This window comes from Zeugodacus cucurbitae, chromosome 5 (genome assembly GCF_028554725.1).
Source record: "Zeugodacus cucurbitae isolate PBARC_wt_2022May chromosome 5, idZeuCucr1.2, whole genome shotgun sequence".
NCBI lineage: Eukaryota > Metazoa > Arthropoda > Insecta > Diptera > Tephritidae > Zeugodacus > Zeugodacus cucurbitae.
In genome coordinates, this window is record NC_071670.1 from 20,049,170 (window position 1) to 20,072,529 (window position 23,360).

A 23,360-nucleotide genomic window follows, 5' to 3' on the forward strand; every position below is an offset into this window, starting at 1 on the left:
ACTTACAACTATTTACAAGCACTGCACCTTTTAAGATAAAATGTTATTTTCACAAACGGCCATAAGTGGAGTCAAAACAAAAATGGTTGAAATGCACAATAACCTGGGTTGTCTCTTTCACTCATTCCATATTTAATACAAGAAAAGAACTATGGCAAATGATACATAGTCTGGGTTCATACTAGGAAACTTTTATTGTTGTTTAGAGCTTGCTCCAACAAGGTAACATTTGTTGCTGCAAATCGTAGTTTGTGTTAAAATGTGAAAATATTTACATGGATGCAAAATATAAATCTTCACCGGCAACAGCTATAGAAATTAAACTAACCTTGCTTTTAATTGCCAACAATTGATGTCAGGATAATTATTTAGATAACCATTGCCAAGAAAAGAAAAATGCGGCATACATTAACGGCAATAAAATTATCGAGTCAAATTTACATTTGTTTGTGGTATACACCGTGATGTGTTCTGCCAAAATGCCAAAAGTCACCGTTAGAGAACTGGATTTATAGATAATTTTTTAATCACAGGTTTAACATATCCCTTTTTTTGTATCAATAGTTTATTTATTTTTAACTCATGCATTTTGAGGAAACCGTTCATGGAATTAATCCCATATTATTTTACTCTAAATTTAACCTTAGTGATATTAAAATATACAAGGAATTTCGTGAGCAAATTTAATTTTTTGTCAATGAATGGATGTGTAATTCTATTCTAAAATTACCTTTAAGTATATATTAAAGGTTTATAACATAACATTCATAAATAATATTCCTTAGTGTATTGTGTTTATAATTTATAAATCAAAGGCATATTTAAAATATTGTTAATAAAATTTATTATGTAATATTCTTAATTTTTTTGGTTGAATCAAAAATTACTTAACACAATATTAATAAAAATGGGCAAATGCTTCAGTACTAAATAAAACAAAATGTGACACGCTTCTTCTTATATATACAGCCGCAAAAAGTTTAATTTCAGCAGTAAGAATATCAAAAATGCAGAAAATCAAAATAAATATTCGAAATAAAAAAATTAAAAGAACCCATTCGTCATTAATTTGGTTTCACATCTTTTTAATCCAAACTGGTATTTTCACTACACTACAAATTAAATGAATTTCTGTATGTACCGTTAAGGGTATCCCAGTATGTCATTCTGTTGTTTGATTTTTTTCTCCAAAATCATTTTTTTATCCAAACTTATTTTTTTCTCCAAACTCATTTTTTTCTTCCAACGGTTGTGTGAAAGCTCTACATATCTTTTAACATTCCGCTCATAAGATTTTCGTCCATCAACCTTGAATACCTCTACATTTAAATGTATTGAATTAAATCAAAATATTAATTTAAAAAAAAAAAATGATTTTTCACCTACCAAACACAATTTGGTCAATTAATTTTAATGAACTAAGTGTCTTTTTTCCCCAACGTCCATCCCAATTAAAATGCTTCATTAGTGCATCGGCAAAAACTTGGCGAAGAACTTTATCTACGCTGTCGGTTGAATCCTTATATTTTTTAATAAACTCGACCTATTATTATAATAGTTATTTTTAATCAGAATCAGTGATAAATAAAATGGATATTATAGTGAAAATATAAATTAATTTACCATTGACTCATTATATTCTTTCTCACTTAGTTTCTCTTCTACTTTTAAAAGAGCATCCATTGTTGCAAGAGGGAGTTCAGCCCCAATCTCTATGAAAATGTCATCAACGGAACTCACCCACTTCCCTTTTACCTCACAATCAGATTTACCTTGGTTTTGAGCAATAACTTCGCTTGTCTTGATAACCTTAGATATAATGAAAATTTAACATTATTATTTAACATCTAAATTAAAAAAAAAAACACACACATACATGTCTTGATACCAGAATTTCTGTATTGAAAACGCTTTTTTCTATTTCTGCTATTCTCTTTTCAAGTGATTCCTGCTTGTTTAAGATTGTTTTTAAAAGAGACATCACTTCTGCAAAGGCATATTGTAATTCCAAGATATGTAAATATTTATAAAACTTTACTTCGTTAAATGTATTTGCGTATTTATACTAACGCAAGTAATAATTAATAATTTTATAAGTTGATTTACAAATGATATGTTTACCTGTTGTATTGTTTGTCGATTGAACATTTTGTATCTTTTCGGGTCCACACTTTATAATTTTAATAGGTTGTTGGTTGATTGAATAAAACCGAGTTTGAGGAATTATTTGTGCTACATTTGTATACATATATTAATTAGTAAGGCAAAATTAATTTAAATTACAAAATACCTTGCATTATGGATTGCACTGATGTATTCTGAAGTGTGTCGCCCATTTTTTATATTTATAATAATATTACACACTGAAATATTATATAAGAGATGTTATTAGTTTTAATGTGTTTTGTCGGATAAAAAAAAATGTATTTATGTATATCGTGGATTAGGTAATGTAAAAAAAGTATTCAATATATGTATTTGTTTTCGTATGTAATACGGAATATCTATTCCAGCATTTTTTCCGATTTTGTACTTAGCCATCTAAGAATATTCGTAATCCTACAAATGAGTCTATGGATATATCAAATACTTTTACACATTTACTCAATATTCCCAGTTTAATTTTTGTTTATAAATCACTTTAGTTGGATACGAAGTCACCAAAATTAATGGAGGCTTCAACGAGTTCCATCTTTTAAGTGCTACCTTTTTCCAATTTCTACACAAAAGTGTCCTAGACGTTAAAGTTATATAATTAATTATTCAAAAATTCTTCAAAATATTTTTAAAAACATTATTTTTGCGACCATAATTTTTTATTTCTTCACTTTTGTTCATTTAAATTACCTTTTTCGGGTATTCCACCCGCCAAGTCTACACTACCCGAAACTCCAATACATTCAAAACTATTTTATGAACACCAATACACACATATATACAACAAAGGGTTGTACATAAACATTTACCCAATGTCTTCCCTGGTATTAAGTGTGAAAGTGAGAAAGAAACAAACAAGTTTAGAGATGGGCAATTTTCTGTTCGGTATCATTATTTTTGTGTAATTTAATTGAAAATATACATGTAATTTAGATTTCGAGCATTTCACCATTGATTTCAATATGGGTACTACTAATTGCGCAAGCATATATATTATATACATATTGCTAAATGTTACGAGAAAGAAAGTGAAAGATTAACGATCTCACATACACAAGAGTTGTCGACTTTTTTCAATTCGCCCTTAAGAAATGCATAGATACTTTCACAGCAATCCCTGATACTGCTTTGTGACAATTCACTGATGACTTCACCGGTACGCGGCTTAAGTTTGTTCCCTCTAATCGAACCAACACTACACTTTGTTTTTACAGTAGCCTTTATATATAATTTTTTATTAGTTTTACAAATTTCACTTACAACTTACAACTTGCAACTACCACCACACCTTTCAAAAGAAATTGTTATTTCCATAAGCAGCTATGATTGAACTCAAAACAAAAAGTAATTGAAACACGCAATAGATTAGGTTGTCTCTTTCACTCATTCAACATTTAATACAAGGGAAGAACTTACCATCGTTCATGTTCAAACGATGAAATTTTTACTGTTGTTTAGAGCCTGTTCAAACGAGGTAACTTTTGTTGCGTTCAAAGCCAAGCACTGTCAATATATTTTTTGTGTGAAACCACTTATTTATTGGTAGCAAAAGTTATCGGGCTAATTTCTCAGATAACAATTGCCAAACAAAGCCTTCTAGACTGCTTTAATAGTAGGTAAGGGTTTATTTATAAAATATGATTTTTATTGTTGTACGTTATTATTTTTCTAAGAAGCTATAACTTTTCCATATATCGAATTGTTTCTTTATTTCTCCTAAATTTACATTACAATAATATTTTTATACGTTTCGTATGTATTGTCTCTGTATAAAATATTTTTTATTGTAGAAAATATATAAACTCTCGACGGCATAATAAAACCATATAAATTTCTTACCTCTGTGTGTCAATTCCACTTAACTATTTTCATTTTCTATACAAAACTTTATAAGTGACGTTACAAGTTATTATGCGCTTATACTTATGTAATCTGTATAAAAATCTTCAGAAAATAAATATTTTTGCCAAAAACTTTTAATATTCTCGAAAGAGTTAACGAAGCTCAATTTCTACTTGTAGTATACAGTTTGAATTTGCTGTCAAAGCACACAAAGCCTTTATGAGCATTTTTAGGCTTCCATCATAAATGTCAATTTTAAAGGAATACAAGACTTTGATGTTAATTCCTTTAATTTTAAGAACTAGCATTGGCAAAGTATTTCATCATTTGAGTTCGATATTTATACTGTTAATTTATAAAATCCTCTAAAGGCACTTTGGGGCATGATATTTGCACTTTAAAACTTAATACTAATAATGCAATATCAATGCATCTATAATGTTCTTGTGTGCGTATATGTGTATACATATATATATATGTACATAAAATTATTGTTAGAAAAGCTGCTGCGCCAGATTGTATTGTTTTTGGGATTGACTTTAAACTAATTGTATTCTTGACGTGGGAAATAATTGGGCATCAACACATGTATCAAAACACCGGTCATCATTAGCGAAAAGTAAAGTATAATCGCGATCCACCAGAGTATTCTCTCCCAACGACGTACCTCCAGATTTCGCAGCACGCCTATTCCTACCAGTAGACCCGCAACGGCGCCAGATAAATGCGCAATGTAACCGATTTGATCGTGTTGATCTGTCAAATGGCGATAGACAGAAGTGCCCAAGTCCGTGAAGCAGAATATGAGAAAAACCAATAATTGCACTATAGCATACTCCATTTCCTTATAGTTCTGTAATCGATATAAATAATGAAATTAATATATTTTGTTTTAATGTGCCAAAATATAATATGTATGTAAATTACCAGAATTATGGTGGCAATGTGCGCTGTGATTAGCGCGTAAACTCCACCAGAGGCACCGGCCAAGAAAATGCGCGGACTTGTCAATGACGTGCCCATCGAGCCAGCCAATACACCAGCCAAGTAAATCAAAGCCACACGCCACCAATGATGTACAAGTTCCAAAGCGACGCCCAGAAATATTTGTATGATAAGGTTCATGAACAGATGCATTAGGCCGACATGCACGAACATGTAAGTGACGAAACGCCAAGCCTCGTAACGTTTGTATGGATTGTAAATGAAGAGTGTCGCGGCGGGACCATTTGTATTTTCACCTATATTGGCAGTATTATTAGGATCATCTCTGCAAAAAATGTAACCAGTTTTCAAATAAATTGATAATAAAATACATTTTCGATTTTTAAAGCATTGATTCAAAGAATTCGATTTTTTAATTTTTTTTAATTTCATTTTTTTGTTGTTTTAATCTATAGCATAAAGAATGCCAGTGCGAAAAACATTTTTTTTATTTCGATTTTGTCATACTTCGTTACATTTTAGTACTAAAAATTATGAATTATGCAAAATTTCTAAATTTATACTCACTGAAAATGTATGACATCCACCAAGAAGAATAAAATTTCAATTATGGAGAACATCACCATGGTCAGTGGCGGTGGACAAACGGACATTTGCTTTTCGTAGACACCATCTGCAAGCAAAAAATTTGAATACGAAATCCAATAAGAGATGAAGATTATGTTTGACGTTCATTTCAACTTACCCAATTGGTCACCTTCGATTGCTTTCGGCGGTGGAACAACCAAGCGACAATATTTGGTGAGTATATTTCTAATCATCCATTTGTGTGTTTGGGACATGCGATAGAACTCCTCGAAATCCAGACGACCATCATTATCATCATCTGACATCTGCAGAATTTGTGTAGCAATGTAATCGGGAATATCACTGCAGAGGCCTGCATTGATGAGGCCTTTAAGTTCGTGTGTATTGATAAAGCCATCGCCGTCTGAGTCATGCTAATTGTTCATAAATATAAAATTTACGTTACTAGGTTGTTTCACATACATGTTTATGTTAGCATATTAGTCATAAGGTTTGCTGAAACACTTTAAAACCCGTAAAAAATTGACCTACATACATATGTATTACTTTCTTAAACGACTACTCATCGTATTCCTGACAAGTATCGCACATTTGTTTTAGTAAATCTATTAAAAATGCGTAACTCATAAATCATGATAATTATATGCGATTTATAGTTTTAAACTTCTGAACTAACAACACTTCTAAGTCGCTCGAATTCTGTGTTATGTGATATTGTATGTATTATGAATGGGTATAGACCGCTGAAAATTAGAATTATTACACAGGCCAACACTCAATTTGCTTCTTTGAATTTATCAACTGATTCTAGTTAATTTGGGTGCGCTGAATTCAAATCTGTAATCAGTTTGTCTCTATCCAATTTTTTTTTAATTCAAATATTTTTTTTCGTTTCATAAGTATATTTTACCTTCCAGTCAATTTATAGGACCGAACCGGTTGATCGGTTAATTTAACCTAGTAACTCATTTGTGCGTTCTCTTAACATTAGCAAAGAGTACAAATGGAAACAGAATTATAGAATATCAAATTAATTATACAGTAAAACCTGTCTAATATTTTTGTCCATGTTATAAAGAAATTTTTTTTTCTAATTTTATTGACTTTATTTTAAAAACTGTGTAAAAACGTACATTGAATTCAATAAGAATTAAAAAAAAATTAACACAAATCACATACGCTTAATTGTATCATAGCTAATGCAATAAATTTGATACATACTACAAAATTTCGCAAAAATAACGCTATTGCATCGTTTGAAAAATAGATTCGGAAATACAAATACATTTGTGTAACCCTAGACGGTCATCCTTCGTCAAAATGACTACGAACTATTTGATTTTCACTGTAAATATGTTTTTAATTGTTCGTGTTGATCTCCGCTCCGTTAAAAGAATATAAGTTTTCCTTTTTATTTTTGACTTGTATTTATTAATAATGAAATAAATAAATAAAAAAAAAATAAAACGCGTTCATTATTTCGACTCACACCCTACTGAAAATGGATTTGAAATAAGTCGTCGTCATATTGACGAAGGATGACGTTAATGTACAAAAAAAAAGGATGACCGTCCAGGGTTAATATAAATAAATAACATACAAATATGCAGACATATTAAATGTATTGTCCACGGTAGAAGGGGATTTTAACGCTTGTTGTTTAAAAATTGAGAAAATGTTCTCCAACTTCCAAGTTAGACAGTGTCCAAACAGTGTTAAGCAGTGAATATATGAATATTTTGTATTATATTATGTTGGTACAGAACATTTTGTCCAATTTGAGCGAGTGCCCAAATGTAGAAGTTTTACTGTACCATATTTAGATTCACATATACGAGTATCCAACAAAATATTTAAATGTTTCATGGAATTTTCACATAGTTAATTAAAATTTCATGTGTCAATGAGTTTTGAAAGATTTTTTGTAAAAAAAATTACATTTATCTACGTTGTAACGTTAAACATTAGAGATGTTAATCCCGGTATATCATAAGTGAGAAATGAAATCGGGATAGAATAAACATGTATCACATGGGGCTCCAGCTAACGCACTAAACTACTTTTTTTCTCGGACTAATCACATTTCGTATTGGAACATCTAAGGCTTCTGTTTCACACCAAAACTTACAGAAATTGCAGTTACGTCAGCTGGAGTCATTATTGGTAAATAATTTTATGAAGATCAGAAGATTTAAAGGCAAATACTTCTACACTTCGGAACTTTTTACTCCAGATCCCCGGTTTATCAAATATTTTAATCAATGCCCATGGATTTAACAAAAACATATTCATACATCTCTCGAATAATCAAATCTGGGTATCTCGGAAAAAGTGATATTAAGCGGTCAGGTCGTTGACAAGACACTTTCAATGGCTTTATAGCCTTATATGACAAAATGAGAAAACCTTGATAAGGAAATCCAAAATCCCGAATTTATAATTTGTGAAACCCCGAAAATTTTGTTAGAAATTAACATCCATGATAAGTACATTCACACATTTGTAGTAGTGTTGCACATTTAATTAGTTCGTATGAATTATTTAATGTAATATACGTATGTATGTATAAATTAGTATTATTTAATCATAAAAACTGGTTTTTCCTTAAATGCAACGTTCAGCTCGAATGCCAAGCTCAAATTCGGTCAAACTTCCATTTTTGGAAAAATAAATACAAAAAAAAACATATTAAACACTATTTCAGACATTCCCGATGGAAATTCAGTTAGAAAACGTTTTAACTCCTTAATAGCCTGATCACCCTTCCGATTTTGATACACGAGTGGAATGTTTTACTCAACTCGCTATTATTTGCAAAAGCAGTAGAAGATATACATACATATATGTATGTAACTTCCGTACTTAAATAGGAACGCCAAGAGTTTCCTAACTATAACAAGTAAGTTAAGGCTAAGTTCGGGTGCAACCGAACATTTTATACTCTCACAATTTATTGCTATATTTTTAGTAAGATCACGCACAATTTGACCTATATATTCGGCAAAAAGTCCAATAGAAAAACGAAAATCATCATGTATGGTATATAGGCTGAGGTAATTCCTGAACCGATTAAACTCATTTTCATCACCAACATACATTATATCTGTGAGTATATGCTATATGAGAGTTAGGAGAAGTTATGACCCGATTTTAACCATTTCTAGTACAGAGACATACTATAAGAAGAAAACGCTTTCCTGTGAATTAAATCAAGATATCTGAGAGATTTACCGCTATTTTCGGTGAAATATTACCATAAGTCACGGAGTTTTTCATATTCAATTTGAAAAGTTACAGTCCGATTTTGACAATTTTTTCACAAATGATGCCACGGATCATATACAGTATTTGTGTAAAGTTTTATGTCGCTATCTACATTGGTTCCTTATGTATATCTTATAAAGTGAAGGAATAAGATGGAATTCAAAATAGGCCAAATCGGTTCACAACCACACCTACTTCATATATACCAGAACTTTGAAGACGATCTGAATCGTTTACTTTACAATATATAAAGTAAGCACTAGTGAAGATATCGGTGCGAACTTTGCACAAATACTATGTTTATAGTGTGGCATTGCTTTTCTAAAAATCGCCAAAATCGGACCATAAGTATTTAAGGCCTTATATATCGAATATGAGTACCTCAGAGCTTCGAATAAATTTTTTAACAGGTTTAGGTGAGTCTCTCAGATATTTTGAAGAAATTCAGAGTGAATATTTTTCTTCTAATAATATGTATGAGTGAAATCGGGTCATAACTACCCCTAGCTCCCAAGTACCTAATGTTAGGGGTTTGTCACTTTCAATGGATTTTATACCATACATATGACGAATATGTGGGTCAAATTGTGTGTTATCTTAATAAAATTACATAAATAAATTGCGAGAGTATAAAATGTGCGGTTATACCCGAACTTAGGCCTTCCTTACTTGTTTTTACATATATCTCAACACTCTGGTTATATTCATAACGCTCTCACAAAAGAGAAAATTGATTTCGATTTGGCACGCGACATTATGAGAACCCTCAAACACATAATGAACAGGGTGAATTTTTGACTGCTAAAAGATAAACGTAAATAGTATTTTTTATGCCTTTGAAGACAGACATTTAGCGGATACATTCACTTTACATCCTGCAATGGCTTCACATTGCTCTCGATTGTGTTCTATGTTTCCCCCAATACGACAAAGCTATTTAATAATTACATAAAATATGACGCACCGTGTTTTGAGTAAGATAATTTAAATTGTATTCCATAGAAAACGGTAACAAACTGTACAATTGCCACATTAGCTAATGATACCTGCATCATAACGAGAGGTAAAAACGAAGTACAGTTAGCCAAAAGAATGCAATCCTCAATCAATCAAATAGTGGGATGGACACAGAGAGGGTGCATTACTTTAAACGAGACGAATTCAATACACGTAAACTACACTAACAAAAGTACTAGATATACATATACCCTTACATATAGGTAATGAGGTACATACTCCACCTCTGCGAAATATCTAAGCATAACGCTGGATGCAAAGCTGAAATCGAAAGAGCATATACAAAAAAAGTTGCAGAACTAAAACTAAGATATAACAAAATAAGATGGTTAATCGGTAACAAATCGCAGCTAACAATATCAAACAAAATTCTCGTATACAATCAAACATTGAAACCTATTTGGACATACGTGATTCAACTGTGGGGATGCGCTGCACCGATATACATTCAATCAATAAAACGGTTTCAAAATAAAGTCCTACGGAAATATGTAAATGCCCCGTAGTATATACGTAAATCAGATCTGCACCGTGATCTTCATATAAAAATGGTCCGGGAAGTTATTTAGCGCGGTCGCAGAATCAATTAAATCCTGAAGCTCGACGACTAGGAGAGAGTAGAAATAACAAGCGTAGACTAAAGCGACCAACGTTCCATGAACATAAAAAGGATTATATGTACGTAGTACTTAGTTTGTGAAAAAGCTTCCTTTAAGCGCTTGAATTGTATTTATATTTTAAAATTAGGAAAATATTGCTTGTTAGTATAATTTTGTTTTGTTTTACTAGTTCAATCATATGAAAAAAAATATAAAAAAAATATAAAAAAAATAAAAAAAAATAAAAAAAAATATAAAAAAAAATAAAATAAAATACAAAACAAATTCAAAGAAACTATAAAAGACACTTCTTTGGAAATAATATTTTGGGTGGCACTGATGATCCCGTCTCTTATCGCATAAACCAAATTATAGCCTTAAGTATTGCAACATTTCGATAGCATTTTTATGCATACATATGTATATGTTCAAAGATACATATATATAATGACCAGTTTCGTAATATTTTTAACACCTAAAACCAAACGAGTTAGGTATTGAGTTATCCAAATATAAATTATCAGCATGACGAGAAGAGTCGGATGGTTGTCTATCGTCCGTCTCTCCGTGCAAGCGATAACTTGATAACAAATAGATACTTGCAACAGTTTTGTTATACAGCTTAAAAACTTAGATGTAATATTCGGTTCGCATTTCGCTATTTATATGCCCATGGCTATATAACCGCTGCACACATACCGTCTTAGTTTTTTTAACTACTCATTTTATTTAACTTCTATGTACCTTGACTCTTCTAAATTTTTCTAGAATTACGTTTTTTCACTAGCTCTCCAAGTTCATCGACCCACATATCGAAATACATATGTATTTTAGATGTTAATTTATTAATAAATTAAATACGAAAGATATCGCAAAACAGACAGATAAATTTATTTTTTTAAACAAATTTAAACCACATGTACCATGGAATGCCTATATTAGTGTTGGCAATAACTCGACTATTAGCCGCCAGGTCCTAAGATCGTATTCAAAAAGCAATGCCACTTTTCGTTGTAATTTTATAAATTAAGAAAGGACTCTCCGATCCAAACCAAATGTTTAGGCTTTGTTCGGACTAATTAGTATATGGTTTATGTGAAGTTTACAAAATCGGTGGAACGGTTCATCATTTATCTACATACATACATACAGTCATGTGAAAAATAATAGGGACACATGACACATGTCCCTTTATTTCGCACACTCAAAAGCGATCTTACTTCACAAAATGATCAACATTTTTTCTTTGCTAACGGTTCTTTACTTCACTGACATCCCAGCAAACAATTGCATGTTACATTTTTGATAATTTATTTCAATTTCATTATAATTTATTTTTTACCTATTTTCAAGCAAGTGTCCCTATTATTTTTCACGTGACTGTATATATGTATGTATATATTTAGAACAAGTAAGAAAGGGCTAAGTTCGGGTGTAACCGAACATTTTATACTCTCGCAATTTATTTATTTAACTTTATATTAATTATTAACAATTTGACCCACATATTCGTCATATATATTGTATAAAGTCCATTGAAAGTTGGAAACCATAATTTTAGGTTAGAAGCACCGAGGTCCTCGTGTTCGATATATGTGGCCTTAAAAACCTATGGTCCGATTTCGACGATTTTTAGAATGGGGCTGTCACACTATAAACATAGTATTTGTGCAAAGTTCTGCACCGATATCTTCACTAGTGCTTACTTTATATATTGTAAAGTAAACGATTCAGATTGTCTTCAAAGTTCTGGTATATAGGAAGTAGGCGTGGTTGTGAAGCGATTTGGCCTATTTTCACAACATATCATTGGGATGTAAGGAAACTATTACAAACCAAGTTGCATTGAAATCGGTCGAGTAGTTCCTGAGATATGGTTTTTGACCCATAAGTGGGCGACGCCACGCTCATTTTCCATTTTGTAAAAAAATCTGAGTGCAGCTTTCATCTGACACTTCTTATGTGAAATTTAGTGTTTCTGACGTTTTTCGTTAGTGAGTTAACTCACTTTTAGTAATTTTCAATCTAACTTTTGTATGGGAGGTGGGCGTGGTTATTATCCGATTTCTTTCATTTTTGGACTGTATTAGGAAGTGGCTAAAAAAACGACTGCAGAAAGTTTGGTTTATATAGCTCTATTGGTTTGCGAGATATGTACAAACAAAAACTTAGTAGGGGGTGGTGTCACGCTCACTTCCCCGAAAAAATTACATCCAAATATGCCCCTTCATAGTGCGATCCTTCATACCAAATTTTATTTCCATAGCTTTATTTATGGCTTAGTTATGGCACTTTATGTATCCGATTTTGCACATTACTTCACTGACATCCCAGCAAACAATTGCATGTTACATTTTTGATAATTTATTTCAATTTCATTATAATTTATTTTTTACCTATTTTCAAGCAAGTGTCCCTATTATTTTTCACGTGACTGTATATATGTATGTATATATTTAGAACAAGTAAGAAAGGGCTAAGTTCGGGTGTAACCGAACATTTTATACTCTCGCAATTTATTTATTTAACTTTATATTAATTATTAACAATTTGACCCACATATTCGTCATATATATTGTATAAAGTCCATTGAAAGTTGGAAACCATAATTTTAGGTTAGAAGCACCGAGGTCCTCGTGTTCGATATATGTGGCCTTAAAAACCTATGGTCCGATTTCGACGATTTTTAGAATGGGGCTGTCACACTATAAACATAGTATTTGTGCAAAGTTCTGCACCGATATCTTCACTAGTGCTTACTTTATATATTGTAAAGTAAACGATTCAGATTGTCTTCAAAGTTCTGGTATATAGGAAGTAGGCGTGGTTGTGAAGCGATTTGGCCTATTTTCACAACATATCATTGGGATGTAAGGAAACTATTACAAACCAAGTTGCATTGAAATCGGTCGAGTAGTTCCTGAGATATGGTTTTTGACCCATAAGTGGGCGACGCCACGCTCATTTTCCATTTTGTAAAAAAATCTGAGTGCAGCTTTCATCTGACACTTCTTATGTGAAATTTAGTGTTTCTGACGTTTTTCGTTAGTGAGTTAACTCACTTTTAGTAATTTTCAATCTAACTTTTGTATGGGAGGTGGGCGTGGTTATTATCCGATTTCTTTCATTTTTGGACTGTATTAGGAAGTGGCTAAAAAAACGACTGCAGAAAGTTTGGTTTATATAGCTCTATTGGTTTGCGAGATATGTACAAACAAAAACTTAGTAGGGGGTGGTGTCACGCTCACTTCCCCGAAAAAATTACATCCAAATATGCCCCTTCATAGTGCGATCCTTCATACCAAATTTTATTTCCATAGCTTTATTTATGGCTTAGTTATGGCACTTTATGTATCCGATTTTGCACATTACTTCACTGACATCCCAGCAAACAATTGCATGTTACATTTTTGATAATTTATTTCAATTTCATTATAATTTATTTTTTACCTATTTTCAAGCAAGTGTCCCTATTATTTTTCACGTGACTGTATATATGTATGTATATATTTAGAACAAGTAAGAAAGGGCTAAGTTCGGGTGTAACCGAACATTTTATACTCTCGCAATTTATTTATTTAACTTTATATTAATTATTAACAATTTGACCCACATATTCGTCATATATATTGTATAAAGTCCATTGAAAGTTGGAAACCATAATTTTAGGTTAGAAGCACCGAGGTCCTCGTGTTCGATATATGTGGCCTTAAAAACCTATGGTCCGATTTCGACGATTTTTAGAATGGGGCTGTCACACTATAAACATAGTATTTGTGCAAAGTTCTGCACCGATATCTTCACTAGTGCTTACTTTATATATTGTAAAGTAAACGATTCAGATTGTCTTCAAAGTTCTGGTATATAGGAAGTAGGCGTGGTTGTGAAGCGATTTGGCCTATTTTCACAACATATCATTGGGATGTAAGGAAACTATTACAAACCAAGTTGCATTGAAATCGGTCGAGTAGTTCCTGAGATATGGTTTTTGACCCATAAGTGGGCGACGCCACGCTCATTTTCCATTTTGTAAAAAAATCTGAGTGCAGCTTTCATCTGACACTTCTTATGTGAAATTTAGTGTTTCTGACGTTTTTCGTTAGTGAGTTAACTCACTTTTAGTAATTTTCAATCTAACTTTTGTATGGGAGGTGGGCGTGGTTATTATCCGATTTCTTTCATTTTTGGACTGTATTAGGAAGTGGCTAAAAAAACGACTGCAGAAAGTTTGGTTTATATAGCTCTATTGGTTTGCGAGATATGTACAAACAAAAACTTAGTAGGGGGTGGTGTCACGCTCACTTCCCCGAAAAAATTACATCCAAATATGCCCCTTCATAGTGCGATCCTTCATACCAAATTTTATTTCCATAGCTTTATTTATGGCTTAGTTATGGCACTTTATGTATCCGATTTTGCAACTTCCTATGGTGCCAAGAAATAAGTGTGGAAAGTTTCATCAAGATATCTTAATTTTTACTCAAGTTACAGCTTGCACAGACGGACGGACGGACGGACAGACAGACATTTGGATTTGAACTCCACTCTTCACCCAGATCACTTTGGTATATATAACCCTATATCTAACTCGTTTAGTTTTGGGTGTTACAAACAACCGTTATGTGAACAAAACTATAATACTCTCTTTAGCAACTTTTGTTCCGAGAGTATAAAAATTTCCTTGTATTATAGGACAATTGGGTCAACATTACGTAACAACCAAAAACAATGATTATGCCTTCGGATTTGAAGAACCACACTAAGCTAAGCAACATTCATTTTAAAAAGGCTGGTACAAAAATTTTTTAGAATTTGGTAAAATATTCCTTAATAATGGGCCGCTCTCTCATACACTTTTGTTTCGATGAAATTGTAACTTTAAAACTATTGGTATGTATTTTCTGAGTTTTGTCAACTCGATTACTCTTTACTAATCTCTTTACCGGATTTGTTAGGAAACAACTTTAAATCTGCTGTTTTCTATTTTCCACATTTAAAATGTCATTATAAAAGATAACCTAATAACTTTAGTATCATATGTATATACCGGTACATATGTGCCTACGAAAAAGTTTTGCAGACTGCATTAATCGACATACATCCATTAAAGATTACTTATTTATGTATCAAGGGCGCAAGTAGAGTCAATAACAAAAATATAGATAAGAACTCAATTACATAAAGCCAAACCACAACTACCTTATAGGTGTCTGTAGGGCAAGACGGACGTCAGCAAAACTTCCTAAATTTTAGACATTTAATAGATTGTTAATATGTGATAACACATGCGCATATAAGTTCACATTTTACGAATTTCTAAATAGTAAAGAATGCATAAACAATAAATAAAAAATAACCGGTTTCTGAACGCAGTTCACATACAAAAACCAAATGTAAACAGTAAAAGAAAGCAATCTTGAAAAATAAAATATTAAAAACGAAAAAAAGAATTTATATTACCTTAACAGCTACAATAACATAAATTGGAAGACATTTTTGGTAAGTTCAAACGTTAATAACCAAAATTATAGAGCAAAGACCGCATAAATATGATATGTATGTATATAAAAGTAAGCGATTGTGTGATTTAGCGTCACCGAGAAAATAGCGAGAGCCGATAAAGGTGATTGTGAAATGTAAGGGCTACAGGTGTATTAGAATAAACAAAATAATGACAATGTGCTAAAATGGAAAAAGAGACTTCACTTAGACTTTTAGCAAGAATCGAAGATTTAAACACAGAACAACAAAGGGGAAGGCATGGGAGAAATAAAACCGCATTCAATAAATTGCTTCATACGTATTTATATGTATATCTACGTATGTATGTTCACATGCACATATTTATTTCAATGCAGTTATGATTCACCGATTTGCTGTTAAATAGCTAACTCTGTGTTCGCAACTTGCCTTTGTTTGCTTTAGACAGATATCAATGGTTTTATTTGTATAAAAATTTAACACATAAATAAATGTATGAAATAAGCGAAATGTGTATAATATTATAAATTTGAGTAATTGAAAATTCAATGGAATGCAACTTGAGGCTAAATTAACTAAATTACTTTGTTTATATCAATGGATATTTGAGTTTCTTTGGAAATATGTTTATACATAGAAACATTTACTTTAACTTCAAAAATGCTTATCGCGAATCTGTATATATAATTAAGCACAACGGTCAAAACTAATTCGACAGCGTTTAGTAATTTTAAATTCGTCCATAAATAACTATTTCACAATAACTTACATTGTCAAAGATACGACGAGCTCTTCGACGATCATCTGTTTCAACTCCAGCTGGCGCGGATTGACTGCGATTCAATGGGATAACTTCCATGTCAATTGTGTCTTGCCGACGTGGTGGTGGTCGAGATGGTGTCGGTTTTTGAGCGACTTGACCACGCTCAGATGGCATCTGAGGATAGAGACCATTTTCGGCATCTCTTTGATTGCGTTGACTTATTTCTACTTGTCCTGACATTTTGTTCCACTAAATATATCTGCTAGTTGTTAAACAAATTCAGGTGTTTATATATAATATTTATTGATTAAGAAATAGTTGTCATGAAATGCCACAAATATTTCGCCGGTATGCGCGACACTTGAAAACAAAATCTTCGCGTTTTTTATTAGATTTGTTGTTATGTACATTTACTGTAAACTTATGTTTACATATTTATCGTTTATGTATGATTTAGTTGTTATATATAGTATGCAAGCAATGCATTTTTTGCTTGCTTTGCACTGCTTTCTCTTTCTTTTCCTGAATCAACGATAGTTATTTTATTCACATAAATATCCTGGCTAATTTTATGCTTATCTTATATTTTTTTATCTTTCGCTTCTGATTTTAAAAGTTATTATATATATAATAAAATATAAAAATAAATATATCACTAATTGTAACAAAATATATAGAAAAACTACAGCAAAGCAAATAAATATGCACAATAATTTTCACAACATATTTTCACCTGGTTCACAATACCACTGAATTATCTACTACTACTACTACTGCTCTAGCTGGAAAGTAGTGTTCGGAATTGCAAGCAATTTCAGTAGATCTACTCCATATTTAGATTTGTAATTGCGATGCAACCATGAAGTATTCATTTTTCATTCTGGAGCGAGGTCACAAACCCAAAAAAGTAAAAAATTAGAGACAAAGAGTTACGTTACGTTAAAAACTACAACATGAATTTATGTTGTCTGCATTGAAAACAACTTAAACAAAAAATATATAGAGTTTGCCGGAAATATCGTATATCAAAACCATAAAAATGATAAATTGTACAAAATAGTTCACTTTTCCTATTAAATTTTTACACCCTGTATTTAGAAAATAAACATCAGTATATACAGTAGAAAACCTTTTTTTGTTTACATTAATTTTCATATTTTAACACACCACCGAGGCGTACTTGGGTTGTGTGCTACGCTTTTTTTGCTACAATTGTGGTAATTAGGGTGTTGTGCTAGCATTTAATCTTCACAAAACTTTTAAAGTCCGATAAACAGTACTTAAATAATTATTAAATAAAATAAATTTTTTCATTATTATTGGAATTATTTTAAATTATTTCATATATTTATTAAATTTTATGGTGGTATTAAATGTTATTTATTGATAAGTTAGTTATATTTTATGTACAAGTGTATAACGCGATTCAACTAATTTTTAAATATTGTATTAAAATAAATACATCCCTGGGTTGGTGACACTGTATTTCAATTTCTTTTTAAAAGATTTAATATTACTATTAAACAATTTGAATAATTTTCACTAAATAACCTTGAAAGAGTATGCTTGTCTGGTTCAAGATAGTTCTGGGCAAACTTTTCAAGCATTGGCAATGTCTTCCATAGATAATCAGCAATCTATTAGCCATTGTATGGAAATTAATATAATTGAAAACGACTTCCTTCAGAAAAATTCATTTTCATATTTATATGGTTATATGTATAATGAATATTTTAAAATGCACAATTGTTTGCTGTCTTTAACATTATTCGAGAAAGGGTAGATCTCTGAAGACGCCTATACTTTTACAAAATAAAAAGTGTAAGATTCGTCAAACTTAGTAAAAGCTCTTGAGCTTTTTATAAATTTCATAAAAAACTTATATTAGTATTAAATGACGATTTTGATTCTTGTTACCTTGGACCTGATGGTTTAAAATGCCTATTCAATAGGATCATGACATATTTTGTTTTAAAAATGTTTAATAAGGAGGCAACCACGTATCATTTCAAGCTTATAAAACGGTTGTGTACTTCCAAGCTTTGCAATTCAAAGTATTTTAAATATAATTGTTTGTAATAATTTATGTAAAAACTAGCAAAAATGGATTTTTTGTGCCAGTTAAGTTTAAATAAATATGGCCAAAAATAACATACCACAGAGAAGTACTTGTATGAGACCTATATTTTATTCTCACCACTTATGAAATATCTGATCTACCTTTAATATTTTTTTTTGCAATAATATGGCACACATTGATGTTAAAATCTTCTATAATTGATATATAGTATAAATAAATAATTTCGCTTTATATAAGACAGCTATATACATAATATTTGCTATTTTATGACTAAAGTTTTACAAAAATGATGTACTCAATATATACAGCACTGCGTTTTTCCAAGATGGCGGCTATCTTACCACCGAGAATTCCCCACGAATAAGGTTTTCTACTGTATGTACTGTGAAATAAACTGTTGAGCGAATAAGAATTCGTTACCGATGACATTCCAATAGAATGTCTCTTATTGGCTTTTTTATTAAAATAAATGTGCTGCCAAATGTGTTTATTTCTTTAAATAGAATAATAATAAATACGGCAGTACTATTACTGAAACTTTAAATTTACAAATATTTGTATGATAAACTTACCTCAGGTATAGAGAATTAGGGATTAAGTTTTTCTCTTATAAAATATTTGTTTACACTAATTCAAAACATACTTTTCGACAACCATCTATATAAAATGTATCTGGCATCACAGTTACTACCATCAGAGTTTGTTTTTCATCTCAAGCATAGGTGTATTAAGGAAATATGAACAATTTCCGCTTCTTCAAAAAAGTGAATGCATGAAACTTAACAGTTGAACACTTACCACAACTTTTAATAAAAAAGGTGTTTCTGTTCATTTTCAAACAAAAAAATATAAGTGAGAAATTAAATAATCGTAACACAAGCCGTTTAACATAAAATGGTGGTTGGAGTTCTGCCGATGACATGGAAATTTCCTAATAAGTACGATTAAGGGGAATTTTTATTAAAAAAACGACTTTATCAATTATTTCAAAATTTTAAGAATATATTTATACATGTTTCAAGAATATACAGTGAAATTTTTGAAAAAAAAAATTAAATTTTTTTTAAGTTACAGGCGATCTCCAACGGCGCGAAAAAAACAGGTCCTTCACTGCTGCAGTGATTCCGGCCTTCTTCGTGGATGAAATCTAAAAAAAAAGATTCTCCTTAAACTAGATAATATTGTCTGTACAACGACCTTCGATAAAAAAAACCTAAGATTGACAATATGGCGACTTTAAAAAAAATAGTCGAATTTTACCCAAAATTTTGGTCGTTCTGGGTTTGGCCTGCCAAAATTCGATTTTTTTATCAGATCAAAAATCGATAGGTCATTGTACGGAGAACTATATAAAGAACATGTAAAAAAAAACTCGATAGTGATCGGATCATTTGTTTTTGAGTAATCACTGCAGCATATTTGGAAAATGATGTTTCGCGAAAAACGCGTTTAAAGATAAAATGATCGTATTCACTGTTACCGAGCGGCTGCTCTTTAAATTGCTATAACTCAAAAACTATTTGAGATATCGATTTGAAAATTTAATATGTTATTTTTAAAGGTGTAATCTACCGAAATATGAACCAAAAAAATGTCTTTGAAATTTCACAGTAGGTGTGCCCCTTAATAAATGAAACTATGAGCAATTGTAATTTTTCAATGCATTCCAAAAAGGGTTTACATGGATCACGAATTAAATCAATTCCTATTTTTATTATTCAATTAACAATAAAGGTATGAACATAATTCATTTCAATTTTGCTAGTACAGTAAAAGCTCTTTATTCGCGGGGTATATGTTCCATAAATATGCCGCTAATACAGAAACCGTGAATACGGGATGGCAATTTATATGGGATTATGGAGGATATGTTCCTAGGTGACAAAAAAAAAATAAATAGGTATATAAAAAAATTAATTAATTGAAGTTTTAGAACATTTTAATTAATTATCTTAAGGCTTAGGCAATGGTTTGAAGAATTTTGAAATTTTTTCTTGCTTAGCAGTTTTCAAAAGCTCCTTCAATTCAGACTGATACACAGCAGTCGCATTAGCAATTTGTCTCTTAAAAATTAGACTTCGTTCCATACACGGATCAATGTTCATAAAGAAATTGCAGAGCTCATTTGCCATTCTTAAACCTTCACTAAGATTTTTCAAATTGAATGTCACGTTTCCAGTGCTTGTTGAAGCCTCTTTTTCAATAGGTTGTGAATTTAACATTTCCTCCAAGTCGGTTTCAGTCAAATCTTCATCTTGCGATTCAAGCAATTCCTAATAATAATAATTTTATTATTATGTATGTACTTATTAGATCCGCGAATAAAAAAAATTTTAGTCGCGAATATAGAAAGTGGGTCTCATTTTTTTAATCCGCGAATAGTGAAAACGCGAATAAGGAGGTACAGTAAAAGCTCCTTATTCGCGCTTAAATGATTAATTAAAAAGAGCTTCTTATAATTATCATTTAAGAATTTATATATCGCATGGTTTTGCCATTCATTTACGCATTTTAACACTTTCTGGTGAATATACACTACCTCGTCACAGGCGATCAAGGTTGATTTTCTAGGTGCATTTTAGGTCTATCGACAATTCCCCATAATTTAACCATGAAACGTCTTACAAACGATCTGCAAATTAGCCCAGCTGTAACGCCCTGTGTTAGTGATTCGCAGCAGTTTGACCTCTATTGAAATTATTGGAGAAAACGCATCTTGAAAACTTGGCCAATGTTCATTTATGGTTGCCTGAATAAAACAAGAAAATGTATCGTTTTTTGAAAGCATTGCAAGAGTGGGTCCTGTTTTAAGCTCTTTGTATTTATTATGGGCTGACGTCATTATGGAACAATTATGAGCGCGCCGTAATTACACAATTGTTATTCCGACTATTTCTATATTATATAATATAATATCTGGAGTTTTACCTACATATTATTGAAACTTAAAATAAATTATTCTTTGCCATCACGGAATTTAGAAACGTAAATCTATATCTTTGTGTCTATTTATAGCTTTATTCTCAGTTCCATTATTGCGTTCATTTGTACATGTTCCTTCTTGTGAAAATTTCAATTTAGTACTCAAAACAATTTCAATTATGATTTGCGCCTTTTCAGTTCATTAACGCTCTCTGTCGTCACGTTTATAAATTAAATGCGAAACTTATTTGTAGAGAATTTCAATGATCATTAATATTATTTGCCTGAGTTATCGACTAAATGAAAGGTTCTTCTATCACTGCAACCCCTGGAAAGCACTATTCGGACTAGCAAACAATTGCAGTAGATCTACTTTTTTGGTAAGATTTACTTTGCACGCGAATTCACATACCACAGAAGATAACAATTAGAAGCATAAAAAGTTACATTACCTTCTGTACCACAGTCAAGGAACAATAATACGATTAATTAAAATGCGACGAAAATGTTTAACTTACTTGAATGTAAAATCAATTTATACAATTCAGCAAAGACGGGGGTTGATTTAGATTTCTTTAAAAATTTAATATTTTGAAAAAATTTTGTACATATATATTATTCCCCAGCTTAGAAAAATGTTTTTTTTTAACATAACGATATAATTCTGATTACATATGGAGTACTAGGATTATGAATAAATTTTAGTAGACTTTTCCTTGTTTGTAGAATATTTTCACCAGCTTTACCGAACTAGCTTGGAAATTCTTCACCGAATTATTATAATTAAGAAACTATTACAATTTATTACCATAATCAATTTTTTCGAACAGAAACCGTTTTCTCATTAGAGCATTCTATAATTGTAGACAATGCCACAGTTTGTCTAAAATATTTAATAACAATATTTTAGAAATGTGAATTTTTTAATACTGTTCTTCTTTTCTTTTTAATCAGTATATAATGCACCCTGTATTTTAAAATAATCATAGTGCTGGAAAAAGGGACTATTAAATCAATTTCCAAAAATATATTATTTCGCGTAGCACAGTCATCTATCATTAGCCCGCCACTCCTAATTCCTGCACAACTTGTAAATACTATGATTCTAAAATCTTTTCTGCATCCGCTTGGTGTTCCGCATCAGTTTGATTCTCAATTCTATTTCACATCTGCAGAGAAGACTGTTAAGAGCTGCAGCGACATCTACACCGTCATTTCGAAAGCGGAGAGCGTCATCTATTAGATAGTAGGAAAAAAGCATAATCGTAGATTACGGTGACATCTTTTGAACATATTTGTAATTATTCATTTAGCGCCACCTGTTGTTATCCGGTGGAAGTAATAAATGACCTGTGTCAAAGAACGTATAATTAAAGAACGTATAATCAAAGAACGTATAATAATAATAATAATTATTATTATTATTCCAAAGAATGTATAATAATAAGAAGGAGCAAATGTTAGCTGTGCTAAAATGTTATTTGACATCAGGGAACATCGAAAAAATTTCGAACACTATGAAGGAACACACCATTCAAAAGGGGAAGCAAGCCAATGTTTACCACTTTATCAGGGAACTGATCAATTGCGTGCACCACGATATAAAGGAACATGAGAACAGAAAATGTATGCATCAGAGAAACTACACCAAAGAACGTATAATAATAATAATAATAATTACACCGTCATTTCATTATTATTA

General features: G+C 31.2%; 1 protein-coding gene and 2 long non-coding RNA genes across 9 annotated transcripts; 1 reads left to right on the forward strand and 2 right to left on the reverse strand.

The window, feature by feature from the left end:
* Window positions 1–820: 820 nt before the first annotated feature.
* On the reverse strand, window positions 821–17,404 carry LOC105214994 (protein rhomboid). Of its 6 annotated transcripts, XM_011188723.3 has the most exons (13): window positions 16,663–17,404; window positions 5,690–5,945; window positions 5,512–5,617; window positions 4,927–5,269; window positions 3,418–4,852; window positions 3,211–3,357; window positions 2,848–2,978; window positions 2,291–2,363; window positions 2,122–2,232; window positions 1,877–1,986; window positions 1,624–1,809; window positions 1,387–1,543; window positions 821–1,319 (listed from the first exon to the last, which is right to left on the reverse strand). In XM_011188723.3, the coding sequence occupies exons 1-5, from the start codon at window positions 16,894–16,896 to the stop codon at window positions 4,544–4,546; spliced, it is 1,248 nt and encodes a 415-aa protein (XP_011187025.2). In that variant the 5' UTR covers window positions 16,897–17,404; the 3' UTR covers window positions 821–1,319; window positions 1,387–1,543; window positions 1,624–1,809; window positions 1,877–1,986; window positions 2,122–2,232; window positions 2,291–2,363; window positions 2,848–2,978; window positions 3,211–3,357; window positions 3,418–4,543. The 6 variants fall into 6 exon arrangements, with proteins under 6 accessions (XP_011187025.2, XP_054087320.1, XP_028897989.2 ...); XM_054231345.1 differs by lacking the exon at window positions 2,848–2,978 and having other exon boundaries at window positions 3,425–4,852; XM_029042156.2 differs by lacking the exon at window positions 2,848–2,978.
* LOC128922032 (uncharacterized) lies at window positions 14,306–16,905 on the forward strand. The gene is made up of 2 exons (XR_008471299.1): window positions 14,306–15,911; window positions 16,004–16,905. It is a non-coding gene; the product is annotated as an uncharacterized LOC128922032 (long non-coding RNA).
* Window positions 17,405–20,404: 3,000 nt separating the features above from the next.
* Window positions 20,405–23,140, reverse strand: LOC128922033 (uncharacterized). 2 transcript variants are annotated; one of them, XR_008471300.1, is made up of 4 exons: window positions 22,177–23,140; window positions 21,276–21,485; window positions 20,673–21,009; window positions 20,405–20,610 (listed from the first exon to the last, which is right to left on the reverse strand). It is a non-coding gene; the product is annotated as an uncharacterized LOC128922033 (long non-coding RNA). The 2 variants fall into 2 exon arrangements; XR_008471301.1 differs by lacking the exon at window positions 22,177–23,140 and adding an exon at window positions 21,669–22,123.
* Between the last annotated feature and the right edge of the window lie 220 nt (window positions 23,141–23,360).